A 23,925-nucleotide genomic window follows, 5' to 3' on the forward strand; every position below is an offset into this window, starting at 1 on the left:
TGGAGCCCCACCCTCATGACCTCCGCTAACCCTAATTACCTCTCAAATGTTCCACCTCCAAATACTATCACATTAAGAGTTAGGATTTCTACATATGACTTTGGGAGGCGGGGTGGGGGTGGGGGAGCCACAAGCATTCAGTCCCTAACAGATAGTACATGATTGTGGTAAATTCTGTATAGTAATTGAGGTTTTGGAAACACTATTCTGTAGCAGCCTGGGCTTTGGAATCAGACAGACCTGGGTCTGTGCCACTCACTGGTTGAGTGACTTTGGCCAATCACTTATGTTCTCTCTGAGCCTCATCTTATTAACCTGTAAAGAGAGGGTGATAATGAGTATACCTACCTGCCAAGGTATTTAGGAGCATGATGAGTTAGTGCTGGACTCCTAGTAATGCTTAATATGAGAGAGCTCTGGGTGTATGAAATTAGGAAGCAGAAGCAAAAGTGGGCATTGTCCAGGGGACCCTGGGCTTAACTTCCTACTGTGACCCGTGGCTGGAAAAGACGAACCAGGGAAGACTTCTCTTTGGTCCCCAGAAATTTTCCTTCTCGCGCGTATTTGAATTACGAGTTTCTAGGAGATTGTCAGCCCTCATTTGCCAACCCCACCGCCTCTGCCCTGTACCCGGGTAGCTTTAAATTTTCAAGATAAATGATTAAACCTGCTGGCACATCCCAGTCATGTCCGGTGCTCAGCTCTTGTTTGCTGGTGCTGCTGTGCTCATGAGGCATGAATCTCCCTGGTGTGGCATTTGGGGATAAAAAGATGGATTTAGCTGCCTCATCCCCCAGAAGTGACTCAGCTGCTGGAAGCTGACTGACAGCAATGGCAGTTGGAGCCCTGGGGACTTCTGTGCCTTCGTGCTTCGTTCTCTCTACACAGCCATGCTTTGCTCTCTCTTAGAGCCTTGTTACAACTGTCTTCTCTAGTCAGCCTGAAACGCTTGTCTGTCTCCTTCCAGGATTTGTCCTCCTCTTGGACACCTTCATTGGCAGCTGTTGGATGTCTGCTTTTTATCTGGAGAATGTTGTCAAGGTTTCCATCATGCTAGTTCTATTACACAAGTTCAGACTGAAAAGAAACCGACCATGCATGATATTCACTTACTCACATCCTGTACCAGCATTTCTCAGAGTCTGCTCTGAAGACCTCCTGTATGAAGGTCCTTGGACACGACCCCCACCCCTCAACCCAGGTGTATCCTAATCCCTGGGGGTAGAGCTCCCCAGATAATCACCGCACCTGCAAACTCTTAAAAACAGCTACTCTCTATGTACCTAGTGCATTAAAATAGACTCAGTTTTCTCTATTGCTAAGGTGATGATGGTACTTCTTAAGTGGGGAGGTAGTTCTTAAATGAATAGAACTGATGACAACAAGGGCTTTGGAGTAGGACAGAGCTGGTTTTAAATCTTGGCCCCATCACTTACTCCTTTTCCTGAGCCTCAATCTGCTCATCTGTGAAATGGATGCTAACAGTATTTACCACCCAGGACTGTTTGGGGAATTAAATAAGGTGATTTGATCCTGGCATGTGATAAATGCTCAATAAATGTTAGCTAGTATCATTACTGGCTAAACCTGGTTTTTTTGTTTTTTTAACCTTTAAACTGGGGAAATGATAGCATCTACCATCTAGGGTAGGGGTGCAGGGGTTGGCAAACTTTTTCTGTAAAGGGCCAGATAGTAAATATTTGATGTTTTGTGGGCCAGTCTCTGTTACAGCTACTCATTCTGCTGTCATAGTTTGGCCAATGTTCCGATAAAACTTTATCTACAGAATCAGGGAGGGGGCTGGCTTTGGCCCATGGCTGTAGCTGGCTAACTCCTCAGCTGGGGTGTTGTGAAGATTAAATGAGATAAGGCTTGTAATGAGCCTAGCACAGTGCCTGGCACAGAGCAGTGACTAAGAAAGAATTCTAACGTGTTCCATATCTGATTTGAGGGCTAGGCTTTGCTCCTTTCTCCAGGGGAAGGAAAGCATCCATGAGCAAGACTTTTCAACAGAGGTATCAGCTCTATCCTCTGCCCCAAGTCAAAGCTAAACATTCATCTCAGCACCTGGAGCCTGGCAGTGCCACCGCCTCCATCCTCCCCCAAGGATGGAGGTAAAATGCCAATCCATGGGGTGTGATTAATTCTCTCTGTCCCACGCTTTGCCCCAGGGTATGTTGCCATTTTCAGCATGTGTCCCACGGAAATCAGGTTGCCCATCTAAACCATGATGTGTGAGAAATGAGGATACTTATATCTGCGGGGCGGTTAACTGCACGCATTCACATCCGTAAATGCATTTAACCCTCACCTGAGGCTGTATTATGTGGTTAAGGCAGGCAGTTAAGGGGAGAGAGAGAAAGAGAGGGAGAGAGGGAGAGGGAGAGAGGGAGAGGGAGAGAGAGGCTAGATTTGAATTCTGCCTCTGCAACATTCTGGTTTTGTGATGTTGGCCAAGTCACTTTGCTTCTCTAAGCCTCAGCTACATCTTCTATAACATAGGGATTAAATGAGATGTTACATATAAAGCCTACAGCACAGTGTAGCACATGATAGCTGTTGAATCCCATTTTGCAAAGGAAGAATGTGATGCTAAGAGGTAAAAGGGCTCATTCAAGGTCATGCAGCTGGTGATTGGCCTCAGACCAAGAATCTCTAACTCTGACCCCCAGCTGGTTTTCACCACGTCCCATTGCCCCCGCCCACCGCATCCCACTCATCCCCACCACCCCCAGCTGCTTCCAGGGACTCTTGCTGCTTCCAGCCACGGCTGTGCTCCATGCACAGTGACTAAATCTCTTGGAGACAGTGACATGGCTGTCAGGGAGCTTGTACGCTTGTTACCATTCATCACTGTAGTGGATTAAATAGTGTCCTCCCAAAAGTCATATCCACCCAGAACCTCAGAATGTGACCTTATTTGGAAATAAGGTCTTTGCAGGGAGAATTAAGATAAAGATTGAAATGAGATCATACTGAATTAGGGTGGGCCCTAAGTGCAATGAGACAGTAAAGGACAGAGGAGGATACACAGAGCCACTGGGAAGAAGGCTATGTGAAAACAGAGGCAGAGGTTGGAGTGATGCTGCCACAAGCCAAGGATTGCCAGGAGCCACCAGGATCTGGAAGAGGCAAGGAGGGAGCCTCCCCTAGAGCCTTTGGAGAAAACACAGACCTGCTTCTGGCCTCCAGAACTGTGAAAGAATGAATTCCTGCTGTCCTAAGCCACCCAGTTTGTGGTGATTTGTTGCGGCGCCCACAGAAAAGTAAGACACCACCTTCAACCCTAAGATGTGAATGGATAGGGGGGTATCAGACTCAGAATGCCTGTGTGAGGAAGGGGCAGCAATGACGGGGCAAAGAGCATGTGTTTTAGAGGCAGACCTTGGCTCAGCCCCTTCCCTTGCCAGCTTTGAGCTATTTCCCTTATTTACTAAGAAAGAGAACATCCTCGTCCTTCTGGCTTGTGGTGAGGATTAAAAGAGATGGCGTGGCACAGTGGGGTAATAACAAAGGTAATCGTAACCGTTCATCAAGAGTGACATGCCTTGGTTAATTCAATCCTCACAACAGCCCAGGGTGGAAGGAGTTAGCTGATGCAGGTGATGTGATGTAGACCTCGGAGTAAAGCAAGAACATTCCTTCCCTACATCTCCTTCTCTACCCATGAAGAGCAGTAGACTACTGCATCCTTCCAAACCCAGCCATTCACTCTGGAAATGTGACCTAAAGGCACCTCTTAGAGGCACGCGGAGATTGATCTCTGAGAATGCTCATTGCAGGGCTGCTTCTTCTAGTGGGGGAAACAGCAAACAACCTAAGTGTCTGAGATTTGGTGAAGTGATTCATGATACAGCCACAAATAGACACCACACAGCCTTTCACACTGCTGCTGGGGAAGAACATCCAAGGACGTGTGGAAATGCTCGTGAAATGTCATTAAGTGAAAAGAGCAGGTAATAAAATGGTGAGATCCTAACTTTATATTACAAAGACCAGACCTCCATGATGGTATATGTGTGTGTATAACATACGTATAAATATACAGCATCTTTTTTATTTTTTTAAATTTAACTTGGTCCTTTTTTTTTTTTTACTTATTTATTTACTTATTTATTTTTTTATTTATTTATGGCTGAGTTGGGTCTTTGTTGCTGTGCGTAGGCTTTCTCTAGTTGCGGCGAGCGGGGGCTACTCTTCGTTGCGGTGCACGAGCTTCTCACTGTGGTGGCTTCTCTTGTTGCGGAGCACAGGCTCTAGGCGCGCGGGCTTCCGTAGTTGTGGCACGCAGGCTCAGTAGTTGTGGCTCTCGGGCTCTAGAGCGCAGGCTCAGTAGTTGTGGTGCACGGGCTTAGTTGCTCCTCAGCATGTGGGATCTTCCCAGACCAGGGCTCGAACCCATGTCCCCTGCATTGGCAGGCTGATTCTTAACCACTGCGCCACCAGGGAAGCCCGATATATAACATCTAACTACTAACATCTTTGTGTATGTTTTTCCACTCTTTAAAAAAGTATAGATGTGTTTATATATAACATTATATATATAAAACACATGTATAAAACCATATATATTACCCTATATATGCACACTACCTATATAATATATATAATCACATAAATTACCATATGTGTGCACTAGAAGAATGTACACCAAGATGTTAGCGGCAATATATGAGGAATTATGTATATACATATATACGCATGCATATGTACTATTATGGTTTGAGTGTTTATGTCCCCCACGAATTCGTATGTTGGGGCCATAATCCCCAGTGTGGCTGATTTGGAGATGGGAAAATAACTGAGATTAAATGAGGTCATTAAGTGTGGGGCCCTGATCCCATAGGATTAGTGTCCTTATAAGAAGACACACCAGAGAGCTCTCTCTCTGCATGAACACAAAGAGTCCATGTGAGTACAGTGAGAAGGTGGCTGTCTACAAGCCATGAATAGAGCTCTCACCAGAAGCTGACCCTGCCAGACCTTGATCTGGGACTTCCAGCCTCCAGAACTGGGAGAAAATAAATGTCTGTAGTTTAAGCTGTTCAGCTTCTGTTGTTTTGTTATGATAGCCCTAGTGAACTAACATACATGTATATATACATACATACATACAGATATATTTATATATAGGCATATATATAGTGTCTTTCTATATATATGGTAATATATATGGCTATATGTATGTGGTATATATATATATGGTTATATATATAGTTTTTTAATATATGGTTTTACTTATATGACAATATATATAACTCTAATTATAAATATAAGATCAGAAGAATGTCCATCAAAATGTGGTTAGTTGTTCCCTCTGGGCAGTGGGGTTATAGGTGACTTTTTACTTTGTTCTCTTTTGCTTATCTGTATTATCTGAATTTTCTACAATAAACCCGTATTATTTCATATTACTATTACATTACTTAGTATTCCTATAATTATTAATGGTATTGCTAAAATAATTATTACAAACTTTTTTGTGCCTAAAGTTGGCATCGGTCTTTGGCGACTGGGAGAGGATGAAAAGGCCATGGTCAAAGGGACCAGAGGCTCAGAAGCCGGGACCAGGCAGGACTGTCAAGGCCATATGTATAACCTTGAACAAGTTTTGGTGACCCCGCCTGAGCCTCCTCTTGCCTTGTAACAGGGTTCCCATGGAAACGTGCTTTCCAGTTTCCAAAGGGCTGGCTCACAAATACACACTTGCAGCACTGGCAGAGATCTGTGTGCCTTCTTGGGGTATGAAGGTTGCTGGGGCAAAGAGGAGGCTGTCCAGAGGGAATTCTTGAAAACCCATGCAGCCTTGGGGTCCTGATGCCTGTGTTTTGTGTCTCCTGCACAGATCAGCTAGACATCATCTCCATGGCAGAGACAACCATGAGGCCAGAGGAGATCGAGCTGGAGATGGTGAAAATCCAGCGTCTCCGGGAAGTCTTGGTCCGGCGGGAGTCTGAGCTCAGGTTTATGTGAGTGCTGGGGGAAGGGGCGGAGGAAAGGAAGGGGTGTGGAGGGGGAGGACACCAGAGAACCTGACATTTACTGTTTATTGCTGTGTGCCAGGCACCGGGATGAAGGTATTACATACATTCTCACAACCACCTAGAGACGTGGGTATCTATGCCTCTGTTTCTTAGTATATAACCATTAGTCAATATATGGCCCTATACAAGATGATTAAATTAGTGCCTGAGTCTTGCTTTCCTGTCTTTTTTCTATTTTTATGCTTCCAATTTTTATTTTTTGTATTCTCAAAGAGCACAGAACTTATATTTTGTTCCAAAACTATAATTAAGCTTCTTACACATTGTTTCTAACATTAAAAACATATCACTAGTGTTTACAATACACTCCCCATGTTTTAAAAGGAAGGGAGACAGAGAATGTGAGTTCTTTAAAGTACTGAAGAGCTCCCTTCAGCCTGTGGGTGCTCAGGAGGGCCAAGGTTGCTTTTGTGACGATGGCTGTCACTCACTGCGCATTTACTGACCTTTGCATGGTGTGTGTGTATGTACATATTATCCCTGCACCTGGCACATGCACAGCAAGTGCTCAGTGACAAGATTAGCTAACACGTAAGCTCTAGCCCTGGGCCAGGCACTGCACTAAGCTCTTGACTTGTGACGTCACTAAATTTCCCCATGTTGCCCGTGAGTCCGACTGCTTAGAGACAAATGTCAACAGTAGACACTTGAATAAATCAAATTATCTAAAACATACAGAAGGATGTCAGTGCAGTCAGGACATATTTTGGGGGCTCAGTGACATACTTCAGGGGAGGGGCTGGCTTCTTGGCCCCCGGAAGTCTTGCTAGCAGCCTGCAGACAGAGGTGGATGATAATGAGGGCTCCCCCCAGGCCCTGCCTTTAGAGTATGTAGCCTTGCCTGGAGGTACACCACCTTGTCAATCTCAGAGACGCATGATGGACTCCAGGATGGCCAGGGTAGAGATCATAGCCCACTCAGACCTGGATAAACACCTCATCAGATGACGATCTGTAGCCTCCCGGGCTAACAGGCTGTGTGTGGACCATTGTTGAATTCAGTTTCCTGGCTCTTTCTCAGAGCCAGGCCCTCACCTCCCTGTAGGGCTGATGGTGCAGGTGGGTCCTATTCTTGCCTCCATTTTAGAGAAGAGGGAATTGGAGGTTAAGAAATTTACCCAAGGTTGCATTAGCTAATAAGTAGCCAAGGTAGGATGCAGTCTGACTCCAGAGTTTTTATTAAGTGAGTGAATAAGTGAAGGAAGGATGGAAAGAGGGAGGGAGGGAAGGAATGAAGGAAGGAGGGAAGCTCTGAATATATCTGCCAAGATAATGCCTTAAAGAGTATAAGCTCCTGAGGGCAGGGATCCTACGTCTCATCTTCACTGTTGGATTTTCCCAGCATCTTGAACACTGCCCGGCACTTATTAGGCCAATTAGTATTTGTTGAATGTGCAAAAATTGTTCTTTCACACTCCATCCTGACCCCAATAGTTTCCCTTCACACACACACACACACACACACACACACACACACACACACACACACACACACACACACACACACACACACACACGAGACCCGTTGGAATAGGGTAAGAGGGAAATAGAATTTCAGACCGTACTAAGCATTTACAGGCTCAGGTGGGGAAGCTCGGAGTGACGGGAATGTGACAGCCCTTGACTGAAATAGTCCCAATGACTGTAGCTGTAATAACCAGGGTGAGATTGGTTTTGTCACGCCTGCTGGGAAGTAATCAAGTTAATACCCTCAGCTCCCGTGCAGACTGTATGAGTCAGATCATATTGCATGGCTGAGGGTGTCTTCTCACTTTACCGTCTCCTGCGATGTTGATTCTTTCGAGAATGGGTTTAAAGGCTGCTGTCCCAACACCCCCGACGTTCAGCATTATTCTTTCATGGGTTTCCATTTTCCTGGCCCCTCTCTCTTGCCCTCCCCCTGGGACTCACAGCTTCTGCTTGTTCTGCCTTCCCCTCAGCGTGAACTCATAAGAGTGGGTTCAGGGTCATCCTGGCTCTCTTGCATCCTTGTCTGTGACCCTGGGCACATGACAGGCTTCAAAAGAACTGCTATTTACCACAGGCACTGTTATAATGCACACGTGCTATGTGTGTTATATGCATTTGCTCACTTATTTTAGCTTTTTGAATCCTCATAAGACCCCTGAAGGAGTGGTTCTATTCCTTCTATTTTATGGATAAGGAAACTGAGGTTAGAGAAGTGAAATAACATTTTCAAGGTCAACAGATAGTATGGGTGGAATTGGGACTTGAACCTGAGGTGTCTGCCTCAGAGGCAGAGCCCTGAACCCTAAGTTAGCCTGTTATTTATTCCCAGCAGAAGGATGCCTTTTCTCTTTGCCTTTTGCTCTTCTAGAATGCGAAGACAAACTCCCGGTTGGATGCCCACAATCCCACAATCCCACGTTGGGTTTGGTCTTGTTCCACGCCATCTTGAATTGAGTCGGGTGGAAACAGAAGTCATTCTATTGAGTCAGGCTTTGGACTTTTTCATACCCTTTCTCTGGAGAGAAGTGATTTATTTGAAGCCTAAAATGATGAGCTCCAACTTAGTCAAGGTTTTCAAGTTCACCTGCTGGGAATTTGACATAGAGCCTTATTCCTCTAAGGGTTCTCAGGGACCTCAAGAGTCAACATTTATAGAACCCTTAGCACAGATCTAGGCCTTGGCTAAGCCCTGTGCACACAGTATCACGTAACCTACGAAAAATGCTTGCTAATGGAAGGATGAAGCAGGAGCGCCTCCAGCATACCTGCTATCCCTAAGGCTTACAAGGTCAGGTTCAGAGAAGGGCTATGAGTGACCCCGGTGGGCATGTGTCTCCAGCGCACACCCAATGCATCTGCTCTCAATGTCCTCCCTTCGCTTGTCCCCTAGTTTCCAAGTCGCTAACTGGTGTTTAGAGATCTCCCTCTTGAATCTGGCAGTTTTACAAGCTTCATTTGGATGAGTCAATAAACCCCTTAGTATCACGAAAACACCGCTTTAATTGGCGGCAAATGTCCAGGAGGTAAAACTTGAAGCCTCCTTTGTTCCATCCTCGATCCTTCGTGCCACCCACCTCCCAGTCCCTCCCGCTGCTGCCCCATCTCCATGCCTCTCGCCATCCTGGCCTGTGGAGGCTGTCAACAACCTCAGACTCATTTTCTCACCCTTAATTCCAGCACTGACTCACACCATTAGCTTTTCATAACCCCTCCTGCAGCTCCGCTGGCCTGCCTCAGCCCTCCACACCTTCTCTACAAGGCTGGTCCTGCTGTTTATCTGGGTTTCAGATAATTAAGTATTTTCGGAGGTGGGGGGCGGTTATCTTCATTTTACACCTGCTTGCAGGATTGTCATAAAGGGACAGTGGGCTCTGTCTCTCAGCTTGCTCTGGGCGGCAGCAGCTTGTAATTAATGAGTCAGAGCTGCAGCTGGCAGGGGAGATGGGCTTGTGAAGGACAGATTTCAGGAGCACAGTCCTTGAGTTCCAATATTTCCAGACTCTGGGCTTGGACCCAAGTAACATCATTTTATTAAGAAGGACCAAGTGCCGTGAAGCGGTCATGCCCTAGAACGTGGCAGAGGTTCAGGGTGTGGTGGTAGAGAGTACATGACTTGTAAACTTTTCAAATACTTGCTATGCTGGGCAGTGTTCGAAGTATTTTACATGCATTGATCATTTAATCTTTACTGCAACTAGACATACAACATCCTCCCTCCCCATTTTATAGATGAGGAAACCAATGCACAGAGAGGTCAAGTGACTTGCCCCAGGTTGCCCAGGGTCTGTGAAACAGCAGATGATGATATAACCCTGGCATTCTGAGTCCAGAGTCCGTGATCTCAGCCATGATGCTATAGGGTCTCTCAACTGGTTTTGAACCCCAGTTCTACTTCTTATCGACTCTGGGCCCTGGAGCAAATCTTTTGCCCTGTTGGGAATTCCCTGGTGGTCCAGTGGTTAGGACTCCAGGGTCTCACTGCTGAGGGCCCCAGTTCAATCCCTGGTCAGGGAACTAAAATTCCATAGGTCGTGCCGTGTGGCCAAAAAAAAAAAAGTTTCTTTAAGGGACTTCCCTGGCAGTCCAGTGGTTAAGACTCCACATGCTCCCAATGCAGGGGCCCTGGGCTCGATCCCTGGTCAGGGAACTAGATCCCACATGCTGCAGCTGAGATCCAGTGCAGCCAAATAAATATTTTTGAAAAAAGAAAATCTTTTGCCCTGTTCCAGCCTCAGTTTTACAATGGGACATTGATATTTCCCTGGCAGCGCTGTCGCAAGGGATGGAAAGAGAGGACACGTGAAAGTGGGTGGCTCTTCCTAGGTAATAAGCACATCAAAATTCCCTTCCCTCCTTTAACTGTTAATAACGTGCTTTGAGGGAGAAGAGAGGAACAGGGCTGCTTCGTTATCTCCAGAGAAGACCGAGAAAACACCCCTCTCCCCGAGAAGCTGGGGAGTGGCTCTCACCCATCAAGTCCAACTCTATTCTGGGGCCCTGACTTTATTATGGTTGTTGTTATTTAAAAAAAAATTTTATACACCTGCATTCTTTATCCCTTTAATGAGCTGATAATTCTGAAGCCTGTTAGGAAAAGCTTCAAGCCAAGGGCGAAATGAAGCATGTGCATTTATGTAACTTGACACTTCTCAGCCACGTTTGGCAGTTTCGAGACACTTTGGATGCGCTCTGGGTTTTAAATACCATCTCCTAAGAGCAGGTCAGCGTTGTCAGAGCCACTGTACATATCAGGTGAGAAGAAATGTCTTTAATTGCAAAAGATCTAAAAAGCAATTTGTCTTGGACAAAATATACGAGAATTTGAGGAGTTGGGGAAGAAAGGGAGGAAGGAGACCTCGAGGGAAGAGGAAAGGGATGGAGAGGCTAGAGAGGATGGGGAATGTCCCAGGTGAGACCTCTGAATGGAAGGACCCCCCTGAATTTCTAAGTGTTTGGGGAAATAGGGATGAGGTTGGGGATCTGGGCTGATCAAATGGAGAAAAAATATCCCCCAGTGGATGGGCTTCTGCTGTTCCAAGTTGCTTCTCGAAGTCAGAACAAGCTTCAGGAAAGGAAATTCTTCTCTCAGGGAGCTCTGGCTGTCTTACCATAAAGGATTTCATGCTCTTGGCTGTAAGGATCTCCTCTGGGCCCTGGTGAGCTGGGAAAGGGATCACTGTATTAGACTCTTAATGATGGTTACTTTTATGTGTCAATCTGACTGAGCTATGGGGTGCGCAGATATTTGTTTAAACATTTTTTTGGGTGTGTCTGTGAGGGTGTTTCTGGAATAGATTAACATTTGAATCAGTAGACTGAACAAAGCAGATTGCCCTCCCCAGTGTGGGTGGACCTCATCCAATCTGTTGAAGACCTGAATAGAACAAAAAGGCTGAGTAAGAGGGAACTTTGCCTGCATGACTGCATGAGCTGGGGCATCGATCTTTTCCTGTCTTTGGACTTGAACTGAAAAATCAACTCCTTTTGGGTCTTGGGCTTGGAGACTATAGATCGTGGGACTTAGCCTCTATAATCCTGTGAATCCTTATAAGAAGTTTATATCTATCTATCTATCTACCTATCTCTCTGTCTATCTCTACATATCTATATATCTCTATCCAACAGTTTCTCTCCTGGGTATACCCTAGAGCTGCTCTGTATAGTTGGGTATGCACTAGCCCCATGTGACTATTTCAATTTAAGTTAATTAAAATTAAATAAAACCTAAAATGCAGTCCTTCAGTAGTCCTAGCCACATTACAGGTGCTCTTTAGTCAGTTATGGCTAATGGCTATCCCACTGGAAAGCATACATTTTTGTAGAACATTTCCATCATCACAGAAGAAACTCCCACACATGAATGACAGGAGGCATATTCCAGAACATTCATATCAGTCTGTTCCCACCTTTTCATCTTCATCCATTGTCCCCCTGCAGCCCCCATCCCTGCTTTCCACGGGCCTCTTTTCAGTCCCTCCGCCTCCAAGGGAGCCTTTTTGTCGGAGCTGTTCCCTCTACCTGGATGCCCCCCTCCCACCTGGTTAACTCTCCCCCTCCCCCCAGGGCTCAGATCCAGGGATACTTCCGAGGGGAAGCCTTCCCAGCACTTCCCAGGCTGTGTCCCATCCCATCACCATAACCAAGATCCTTTGGGTCTTCTAAGGAGAAGCCTTTCCTCCGTTTATAAATCTGTGTTCATCAGTTTGAGTACGTGTTCCCCATCTCTCTTCTGCTCTCCAGCGCACGCTGGCCCTGATGAGGACACAGGCTGAGCTGTTTTCACTCTCAGCAATGTCGTTAGCACCCAACACATGGCCAATGTGAGTAGGTGCTCTGTGACTATTTACCTAATAAATGAGCAAGAGCTTGACTTCCCTTCTTTTTTTAGTGCCTGACTCATTTGAAGTGGGTCAGTCCATAGTATTCCTACAGAGTGGTTGTGTGACATAGCAGCTTGCAGTGTAGACACTTTACGAAGTGTATGGGTTTCCTGTGGCTGCTTTAACAAATTAGACAAAGTTGGTGACTTAACATACAGGGACTTCCCTGGTGGTCCAGCAGTTAGGGCTCTGTACTTTCACAGCCAAGGGCCCGGGTTCAATCCCTGGTCGGGGAATTAAAACCCTGCAAGCTGCGCGGCGTGGCCAACAAAAACCAAAAAACAAACAAACAAAAAAAACCCACACACTTATTCTCTTGTCGTTCTGGAGACCAGAAGTCTGAAATGGGGTTCACTGGGCTGCCATCAAAGTGTCGGCAGTGCTAAGCTCCTTCTGGAGGCTACAGGGGAGGATACTTTTCCGAGGCCTTTCCAGCTTCTAGAGCCTTGTTTCTCATGTTCCCTGCTGGTGGTCCCTTCCTCCATCTTCAAAGACCACAGAGTGGGATCGTCCAATCTCTGCTGGCATCAGCCCACCTGTATAACCCAAGATAATCTCCCCATCCCAAGAGCCTTACTTGAATCACACCTGCAAAATCCCATTTGCCATATAGGGTAACATATTCACAGGTTCCAGGGATTAGGATGGGCATATGGAGGGACATTATTCAGCCGATCACGTTAACTGACTACGGCAATTCATTTAAGGGCTAAGCGCAGGGCTGGACTCCCAGTGTGGCAGTGACGGTGACAGGGATGGCCGTGGTGAGGCCGAGCGGAGGGAAAGGCAACATACACTATATGGAGAACCTGCATTGCTCCATCTGATGCTGAGTCTTCATCATTCTTTGAAATCTCCCAAGGAAAAAAAAGCATCTTACGAGACAGAGAGAGAGCATGCTCAGTAATGCATGCACAGTGCCCTGATAATTAAGGGTTTTCCCCTCTCTTTGCTTGTCTCTGGGAAACTGCTGATTTGAGTGGCAGCTGGGGTTGGGAGGTGCTTGTCCATATCACTTGATCTCAATTGAGGACTCAGTTCTTTGCTCTGCACTTAGCCCAGAATCAGATAATGCTTGGCTGGGCCTCATTTCTCTTCAAATAAGAACCAGCCCTCTCTTGATATTTCCAGGACAGGCTGCTCAAAGAGAAATGGGAGGGGGAAAAATACAAACAACTTAACAGATTTGCCTTCGTGTTTTGGGTCTACACAGCACAGCCACTCATTAAGACAGTATCCGGATTTACATCTTTGACTTCGTTTAATTGGCTGCTAGTCATTGATCAGTTACACAGATCTTTGCTCCTGGAATTCTGGCCCACTCTTGGTCCTTTTGTCCTCTAAACTCCTCAGAGGTTTCAAATGAGATTAGGTCAATCCAAGACATTCCTGGTTTGGGTTCTGCCAAAGGAAGGGCAGCCTGTTTTTTTCATTACTAAATGTCCTGGTCTTTGACAGAGTTGCTTTCTGATGAAAAGAGAGGCCTATAACTTTCTCCAGATTATATTACACCTACCTTTGAATTCTAGCTCTGCCATTTGTAGGCTGTGCAATCTCGAACAGATACCTTAACCTCTACGAGACTCAGCTGCCTCATCTGTCAAATGGGATGCAGCCAATATTTCCCAGGGTGGTTTTGAGGAGTAAAAGTGATCATGTTTATTAAGTGCCCGCCCCCATAGTGCCTGCCACAATATAAGTGCTCATTAAATGTTACTTTCCTTTCCTTCAGGAAGAAATTGAGTTTGGAAATGAACAGATGCTTGGTAAGAGCAGACATTGGAACCATGTTCTTGGTTTTTAGTAGTAGGTTACTTATTTTGAAGAGGAGGTACAGGAGAAGGGAGGAGATTGGAGGGGCGAGTGAAGGTCTCTTCCATGACATGGAGGTACATACAGACCAGAGAGGAAGTGACTCGGGGGCACCTGAAATTTGTCTTGAAACATCTGAAGGACTGTCATGTGGAAGAAGGAGTTGTTTTCTTCTTTGTGGAACTAGAACCACAAATGCTGCAGTGAATCCAGTTACCATCCCAGCATGAAAAAGGCCTTTCCACATATTTGGAGCTCTAAAAGTTGGGACCTTGGGAGGTAATGGGTTTCCATACCTGGAGATATCCAAGCATTTATTTATTTCTTCCTTCATTCAGCAAGCACATGCAATAAGTAATACAGATGAGGACTTGCCCTAATGGAGTCCAGGGGAGGAGACAAAATCTGGATGTCTCCAGAGTGAGAGATGGAAGCTTCAGGTGGTTGGTGGGGTAGGGTAGCAGGTGCTGAGGTGCTATCTATGGTCAATTCTCAGTGTTGTCATTATTAGTAATTTATCTAACGACTCTCGAGCACATACATGTGCCAGGCACAATGCTAGACTTTTTATGTAGATCACCTGGTTTCATCTTCATAGCAACCTGATGAGGCAGGTTTTAATAATACGAGCCACATTTTACAAACGAGGAGACTGAGTTTTGCAGAAGTTAAGCGGCTTGCCCAAGATCACCCAGCTAAGATTGAGCAGGGTTGGGATTCTAGCTCTGCAGCCTGACCCCAGAGCCCCGCTCTGCTGTGTTCACGCAGTGCCAGCGGCTGCCTCCCAGCCCACTGCCCCTCCTTAGAGAACCAGCCCCACATGAGGGGGTTTCCGGCCTCTCCCTGCCCCCCTCCTCCAGGCCAGAGCTCACTGGTCCACATTGGCTTAGCTTGGGCCAATCAGAGTCTCTCTCCTGGGATACAGAGAGACTGGGCCAGTTAGGTGATGGGAGATTTGCAAACCAAAGACTGGGGGTGAGCAGAGAAAGCCATACTTCAGTGGGAAGGACAGCACAACTGCCTTAAGAGCAGCAAACAAGGGAGACTGGGGCCCCCCAAAGCAGAAAATGAACTTGGCCATGACATTCCCATTCCAGTCCTCAAGCTGCCCTGCTGAAATGGGACTGTAGTAAGATGCCACATCTTCTTATACCCTAGGTGTCTACTCTCCAGACCCTTGGAGAAATACCTCCCACCCATGTTGCCACAGCCTGGAGAAAACCAAAATCCATGGCGATGATGTCTGTGAATATCCAGCGGGTTCCTCTCTGCCCCTAGGCTTGGTTTCCTGGGTCCTGTACCCCCATCTGTGTGGATATGAAACTCAGATGCTTCACCACTTTCCATAACAACAAAACACAACAAAGCCCTATGCTACTCCCGTTGGAGGAGTTTTAGAACTAAGGATCACGAAAGGGGTTGCACTGAGCTCTTCACAGCAAACAATTTCAAAATCCACATTTGACATTCCTGGCTGATAAGGTCCTTTTCACCACCCTGTGCAAGGCAGTTCTTTTTCTTGGCCCAGTCTCACCACCCTCCTTGTTCTTCTCCTTTGTCTCAGCTCCCTCCATTCCAAGTAAGACAAATTCCTCTCCCTGTCCTTGCAGAGCTGTTTCACCTTCTTCCAAGAAGCCATGGCACCAAAAGATGCTTGGGTTCATGAGAACACGACCCCAGGTGTTTGTCAAGCTATGATTCGCAGCAAAATTTCCTCCCCAAGGGAATTTGGGTACCAGCTATTAAGGTGTTAGCATTTCCCCAATTTCTTACACCTTTACTAAGCTATCTTTATTTCTATTCTTTCTAGTCTGTGCTGGAACGTTCTATTGAAAACTTAGCTACGCTGAGAACTCTACTTCCCAGAATCCCTTTCCCTACATTGTTCCAAGTAAAAGGTGGGAGATTCTGGGAGGCAGAAAGGAAGCAGCAGTGTTGACCTTTTAAGGGCCACCATGGTTAGACCATGGAGGTAACCAGGTACAGAAGTTCCTGCTCAGCCTCACTCTCTGCTGCTTCCGGTCCGTCTTGTCTTCCTGATCAACGGTGGCCCCATGTCTTCTAGACACTGGGCAGACAAGGCAACAGCCTTGCATGGACCCGTCCACTTGGCCCCCCTGCTGCCCCACCTTGCCAGCTACACGTGCCTGACTTCTCAGGTGGGCTGGCTGGTGTCTCCTTTGGTCCTCACCTCCCCTTCCCTGACCTCCACCTCCCCAGCTCCTCCCACGATTGTGACAGGTCTAATTCCTATAGTGCATCCCTTGCCCTGTAACTCACGCTGGTTCTGCTTCCCTTTCTGAGCCCTGATACACATCAATATACACATCAAAATACGCATCAAGAGCCTTTACAGAAGCCACCAGTGGCTGGAGCTAGTGAAACTTGTCCATCTTGCCCTTGGCTGGCAATTCCCCCCAAATCACTGGTTCAACCTTGACTCACCCAGAGTCAAGGAATCACAATGGAATCACCTGGAGAGCTTTAGAGAAAATGCTGCTTCCTGGGTCTCACTACCAGATTCTGACTTAATTGGTCCAGGGTGTGGCCTGGCCATTGAGAGTTTTAAAAGCAGTTTGGGTGATTCTCCCCTGACCTACCACTGCACAGATGTCCCCTCACCTCTTTCCTGGATGAAATAGAAGAACCCGGATGTCTGTCAGCTGCTTGAAGATGACTCACCTTGCTTTCTTTCCACAATTTTTACTTGATGAAAATGGGCCTCAGACAGAAGGTATAACATCCTACCTTAGCCCGACTCCTTGGCACGGCAATAGGCAATAGGTCTCTCTCCAGTAGCTTAGATCATGATAGGAATCAGAATGAAGTGTATGTTTGTGGTCTCCCGTGGAGCACGAGAATCTCAGTGTCATCTGTTGTCCTCCTCATCACATCCATAGTCGAAATTCATTGATTAAGGCTTTAATTGGAAGCAGTGCTGTGTTTATCAAGAAATTTACATTTCTAAAAGCTCCTAATCAGAAGCTGAATTTATAATCACTCAGCAATGCTCGCTTTCAATTCATTCCATTGCCCACCTGTTTTTGACCCCTAAAAACCAACACGTGGTCGCTTTTTAAATTTTTATTAAAAAAAATTCTATTGACGTATAGTTAATTTACAATATTGTGTTAGCCTTTTTTTTGGCCACACCCCGCAGCTTGCGGAATCTTAGTTCCCCGACCAGGGATTGAACCTGCGTTAGGAGTGTGGAGTCTTAACCACTGGACCGCCAGGGAAGTCACTAATTTTTATTTTTTAAAGAAATCAAACAAGCAAACCGAGAGTTGGAAGATGTGGAATTTCTGAGTTTCTTCACTGAACGGCAGAGGGATTTGGGGATTAGAGGATAGTAATGGTTTAAGTGGATTCTAGGACTGGACGGTGCAGAAATTCACTCCTCGCTCTACCAGCAAGTAACTGTAAGAACTGTAACACTCAGGTCCTTTTTCTGTAAACCTGGTGCAATAACAGTTCACACTTCATAGAGTTGGATTGAGGATTAAATGAAATAATGTGTGAAAAGCGCTTACTATAGAGCCCCGTCCCTTGTAAGTACCTCTTGTAGCTAAGTACCTCTTGTAGCTAAGTCTTTCTGCAGCCTACGAAAGGAGTTAGAGTTTGAAACAAGACAAAATTTATCTAGATATCAAATGAGATGTACATTTCGCTTTGAAAGCAACACTTTAGAAAATGCCTGAATAAACTGACATTTTGGCTCATCATAAGCTATATCAGATCATGGCAGAGAACTCTGCACCTTCCTTCCACCTTGAAGATGGTGATTATCTGCTTCTGTTCCACTGTCTCCAGGTGCTAACACTGCCCCTTAGGCCAACCATAACTGGCCTGGAGCTGTCCTGGAGGAAAACTCCACCTGCTCCTAGAACAATTTAGAGTAGGTCTGCACTGCACTCTGGTGATTAAATCCAGGGACCCTTGCCCAGGGCTTCATTAAGTGCTTGGAGGAGTCAGCCCTCAGGCCATCTGTTGTCTGCCATCGCTCTGTTATCTTGAGAAACATCCTCTGCTTGCTCCCCTGACAGAGTTAACCTGTGCCAGGGCGTGGTCGAGGGATCAGCATTGTGGCAGAAAGAGCACTGGATTTGGAGATGGGACCTGGGTTGAGATTTTGGCTGTGTGACATTTTGAGATTCATTTGGTCCAGTTTTTCCTGAAGTAGGGTACACGCTGGAATGATTTTAGGTAGTATTTGGGAAAGCATTAATTAAGAATTTATTTTCAGGAATTCCCTGGCGGTACAGTGGTTAGGGCTCTGCTCTTTCACTGCGCAGCGCACGGATTCAATCCCTGGTTGGGGAACTAAGATCCTACAAGCCACAAGGCATGGCCAAAAAAAAAAAAAAAATTATTTTCATGTCTTTTAAGGGAAAATATTGGTTTTTTCATTTATGGTGCTGTAAAAAGTTTTATATTCAAGATTTTTTAATTTTTAAAATAAAAGTCAGTGTAAGCAGTCAAGTATAAAGGAAACTATTGAATAAATAATAGTGGAGAGGACCAGAGACTTGGCAGACATTGCCATGGCGATATGCAAATGACCGATGTTTAGGAAACAATGACTTAGCCATTGTCTAGCCTTCTTTCTCCAAAGGGACATATGAATGTCACCTCTGGTGGGTGGTGGGAGGTATAGTCAGCACAGGTAGTGATTAAGGTCAAGGGCTTGCTTACCAGCTGTGTGATCTTGGGCAAATCTCTAAACTTCTCTGTAACTCTTTTGTGTGATGTTTTCTGACACCACCATCCAATGACAAAACTAAACAATTAATAATGAGTTTGATGTCCTATATTCAAGAGAAAACAATCCATGGGTTGGGAAAGTACAGAGCCTCACAAGCAGAGAAGCACTCTTCCTGATGGATTTGGGGCAAGAGCATTACAGAGCGTTAGAAGAGGCATGAGTGGCTAGAAGGTCAGGATTTCCTTATAAGGCCGGCAGGTCTATTTTCTTTCTTTTTCTTTTTTTTTGGCCACGCGGTTTGTGGGATCTTAGTTTCCTGACCAGAGAACCTGTGCGCCCAGCACTGCGCAGAGTCTTAACCACTGGACCGCCAGGGAAGTCCCCAGTAGGTCCTATTTTCTAAGGTAAGGTGAGCTCGCTAAAGCTGAGTTGGAGGATGTGATTGGTGTGTGTTAGGTTTCCTTGACAGTGGGTTCCCATAAATGCAGACTGACTTAGTGTAGAGGTGTGATGTGGGCCTGGCCCCTGGGCCAGCCTCCATTTTGTGGGTCCTGATATAGTGAAACTGCACGTCAGTTTGGGACTTGAACTCGACCAAAGCCCTGACTGGGACTCGAACCCACGCAGCTGGGACTTAAACCCAGCCAAAACCCACAGTCTTCCAACTGAGATCACACACCTGGTTTCAGGACTTAATGAAATTCAGATTCTTGAGGTCTCATCACAGAAAGAATCCAGTGAGAGACAAAGTGATAGGTAAGAAGTGGATTTAGAGAGAAACACACTCCACAGACAGTGTGTGGTCCATCTCAGAAGGTGAGAAAAGCACCAGGGTATGGGGTTGTCAGTTTTTATAGCAGTGGGTAATTTCATAGGCTAATCAGTGGGAAGAGTATTCCAGCTATTTTAGGAAGAGGCAGCACATTCCAGGAATTGGGCCACCGCCCACTTTTTGATCCTTACGGTTGGCGTTGGAACTGTCATGGCGCCTGTGGGTGTGTCATTTAGCTTGCTGATGTGTTACAGTGAGCGTACACTGAGGCTGAAGGTCTAGTGGAAGTTGACTTGTCCGCCATCTTGGACCCATTTGGTTCCAATCAGTTTATGTCATGCCTTCGGGCTATGTCATTCTTTCAAAGGGTGTGCCCTGCCCCCTTCCCTCCTGTTTCAATAGGAATTAACTTTATCACCCTTTCTGACACCAAATATGTGTCAGTTTTACACATCAATTTTCTGATTCTCCAACACCAACTGGATATCCAATAATCCAATTCAGTGCTGACCTGGAATTGAGATCTGATCCCACTAGTTAAAGGGCTCTATCCCAGAGGGCTGCCCTGCTTCAGATGTGAGTCTCAGTCCCAGGCCACCCACACTTCTGCCCATACAACTACAAATTTTGGGGTTCCTGTGACCACACACACACACACACACACACACACACACACACACACACACACAAACACGCAAGGTTCCGTAGTTTGCTAGAATGACTCACAGAACTCAGGAAAGCATTTACTTCCGTTTACAGGTTCATTATAAAGGCTACAATTCTGGAAGAGCCAAATGGAGGAGGTGCATTTGGGCAAGGTGTGAGGGGAGGGTGTGTGTGTGCAGAGCTTCCCTCCCCTTTCAGGGCACAGCATCTTCCCAGCACATCACTGTGCCCCCAACCCAGAAACTCCCCAAATCTCACTGTTTAAGAGTTTTTATAACTCAGTCTCCATCCCGTCTCTTTGGGGCTGGAAGTGCCCACCTTTCTAAATCACGTGTTTGGTCTCTTTGGTGTTACCTGAAAAACTGAGTTTGCCTCTTGGTGGGTGTCGAGCCAAAAGACACAACCAAGCCAAAGATGGGGAGAAGGAAGGATTTATTACTACTTGTAAGGAGAGCACTTGGGATTTTCCCAAAGCAGTGCCTCCCCAACAGCAAAATCGGACAAGTTTTAAGCTAAGGGTACATGCATATTCATGAAGGGGCTTGGGCGGGGACAGAGTCCACGCTTTAGTTGATTGAGGTCACAAGGGTCAGAAAAGGTCGCCATCATCATCCCTCAGGTTCCAGTTGATCTGGTGGTTGAGCGCTTCAGGCTAATCTTTACTACTGAAACAGAACTGGGAGGCTTTACAACTGATATATCATCTTTGCTGTCGTTACTTCTCTTGCCTGATAACAGTCCTTTGCTTCTGCATTCTTTTATTCCCTTAAGATCATTAATTATTGAGACCTGTTCAAGGACAAGCACTGTGGCCAGGCTTAGATCACAAAATGGCTTAGGCCCAAAATGGCTTCTTATCTGTCAAGACAGCCATGGTGCCTGGTTCTCTTTCTCCAGGATGCCTCCTACCCTATCTGCTTACATGGTGACTGGCCCCCACCTGAAGCTATCTGGGGGGTCCCATCTAAATCACACTGACGTAAACTCAGGTGTTTGTGCCAGAGCAGATTGTTATGAATAACAAAAGTGACACTTATCACTCAGGAAATTCCAAGGGTTTTAGGAGTTCTGTGCCAGGAAGCAGGGACAAAGACCAAAGAGATATTTTTTATTACACCACACTTGTTTTCCTCAGAATTAATTACCTCCTAGGGATTTTTTGGTAAAAAGTAGATGAGATAAGCCATATAAATAAGTTACCACGGTAATTATTCAATGAACGTTAGCCATGATGCCACTGCTACATGGGAAATTGCTAGATATGAAGTAGTGGGGAAAAAATGTCAGCTGAATGTGTTCCTAAGAAGCCATGAGAGTCTTTTATTATGCTTTTTAAATAAAAATTAACTAAAAATTAGAAGTAAGGGAAGGGGGTGGGGCAAGCATGTTCTTTCCATGTCATACTGGGGCATTGTTCAATGACCTGCCCAAGTATTATTTAATCATCTGGGAGGGTGTCCACATATTTGACTGGGTTATTTACTATTTGATTAGACCACTGACACTATGAAATTACATGTTGACATGTAGATTTTGTCCACTCAAAAAGCTAACCCTAAAGGTTATGGTTTTATTGCCCTAGAGGCTGTTAACCAGCTCTCTGTCTAACCTAGCAATCTTATTCTAAGATTCTTATTAAAGAGTACCCATGAATCTGAAACCGCACAACCCAGACTGGGACTTGAACACACTACCTTTTAATTGAGATCACACACCTGGTCTCAGGACTTTAATGAAGCTCAGGTTCTTGATGTCTCGTTGCAGAAAGAATTCAGTGAGAGACAAAGTAATAGGTAAGAAGTGGATTTATTTAGAGAGACACACATTCCATAGACAGAATGTGGTCTGTCTCAGAAACCAAGAGCAGCCCCAGGGGGTCATCTCAGAAAGTAAGAGCGGCCAAGGCAGAGTGTGGGCCATCTCAGAAGGTGAGAGGCCCCGAAATGTGGCGTGGTTATTGCACATTAAGCTGTACAAGAGCCACAAAAGACAGGTACTTCAGTCACGCTTCCAGCACTGGCTGAGGTTCTCCCAGCTGGATTGGTTCCAAAAAAGGAGGCAACATCAGAAAAGAAAGGGGTACAAAACACCTGAACGGCAATCCTATACTGTGACATGGACGCCCCAGGCCACAGAGTTGTCCTTAGCATGCTGCCTGAGGGCACAGGAGAGTCAGGGTGTGCTGTCTGCTTGTGTTTGACACTGGGAGGGAGCCCTAGTCCCTTTCTCCCTCACCTGACAGACCGTGGCTGACACCACCCGGGAGCCTGACTGAATTCAAACGGCAGTTTTGTATTTGTGGCTCATAAATGTCACATGAAAAGCACCTGAATGTTCACACTGATCACATGCAAAGAAGCAATACCACCATTAGCTCACCGCTTGGACAAAAATAAATTTAAAAAATAAATGTATTCCTCCATTCTGGGAAATGTTTCTTTATTCCTTTCTATCATTTCATCAGATTGGGAGGTATTTAAGGACCTGATTCTTATGCAACCCGCCTGGAAGTGCTTAACTGCATCTATATGTATATATTTACAATAAGTCGACTACCATCGGCATCTACATTGTCTAAGGGAGGAATCGCGGACAAGAACATTCATACTCAGTGCATTTCCCTGTAGCTCAGAATTTGCCAGCAACCAAGAGAGAAACCAGGGCACGTGCCCCTTGACACAGAAATCATGTTACACAACAGCAGTTATTCCTCAAACCTGGCAATCCAGAAAGGTGACATGTCAGTACAGAAATGAGAGGGAATGTTAACAGTAGAGCTAGAAGCACTTCTTCTAAAAGGCAAACTGCTGGTGTGAACTCCCACGGCCCATGGTGCTAGAGGAGGCCACTTGGTGCCCCATCAGGACATGGCAAGATGAGGCACTGACCCGAGGCCTGGTTTAGGAACTGCCTCATCCCTGCCCAGGAGCTGCATGTCGGAGGAAAGAGGACAAATGGGTGAGGGCTCTTTGAGAACCATCGCTGTAGAGCCAAAGCCCGAAACACACAACCTAAAACCTGAGACAGTCCTTCTCAGGAAAGATAAAGCTCTTCATTCTCTGGACTCTGGAGGGCTCTTGGGACAGCTGACAACTAAAGCAGGTGCCCACCTCAGAGCTCTGGAGGCAGTGTAAGGGATGGTTAGTTTTTATGGGCTGGGTAATTTCATAGGCTAATGAGCGGGAGGATTATTCCAGCTATTTCAGGGAAGGGGCAGAAATATCCAGGAACTGGGCCACTGCCCACTTTTTGACCTTTTATGGTCGGCCTCAGAACTGCCATGGCGCCCGTGGGTGTGTCATTTAGCTAATGTATTACAATGAGCGTATAATGAGGCTCAAGGTCCACTGGAAGGTGAATCTTCCACCATCTTGGACCTAGTTGGTTCTAACCAGTTTATGTCCTGTCCTCAAGGCTATGTCATTCTTTTAGAGGCTGTGCCCTGCCCCCTTCCCTCCTGTTTCAAATCCAGTTCCTTAAAAGCTCTGGGAATGAGCTTTACCATCTTATTGGTTCCCTCTATAATGGGTTAAATACATTTTTGACAAGTGTTCATTCTCTAGGTGTGTGAGTCAC

The 23,925-nt window shown here is 45.9% G+C and overlaps 1 protein-coding gene across 1 annotated transcript in view; it reads left to right on the forward strand.

Moving 5' to 3' along the window:
- Positions 1-23,925, forward strand: part of BMERB1 (bMERB domain containing 1) — a 119,434-nt gene that overhangs the window by 67,282 nt on the left and 28,227 nt on the right. Inside the window, exon 2 of the mRNA XM_060031789.1 lies at positions 5,846-5,969. Within this exon, the coding sequence (XP_059887772.1) occupies positions 5,846-5,969 (124 nt within the window). The remainder of the gene's footprint in view (positions 1-5,845; positions 5,970-23,925) is intronic.

This window comes from Delphinus delphis, chromosome 15 (assembly GCF_949987515.2).
Source record: "Delphinus delphis chromosome 15, mDelDel1.2, whole genome shotgun sequence".
Lineage (NCBI taxonomy): Eukaryota > Metazoa > Chordata > Mammalia > Artiodactyla > Delphinidae > Delphinus > Delphinus delphis.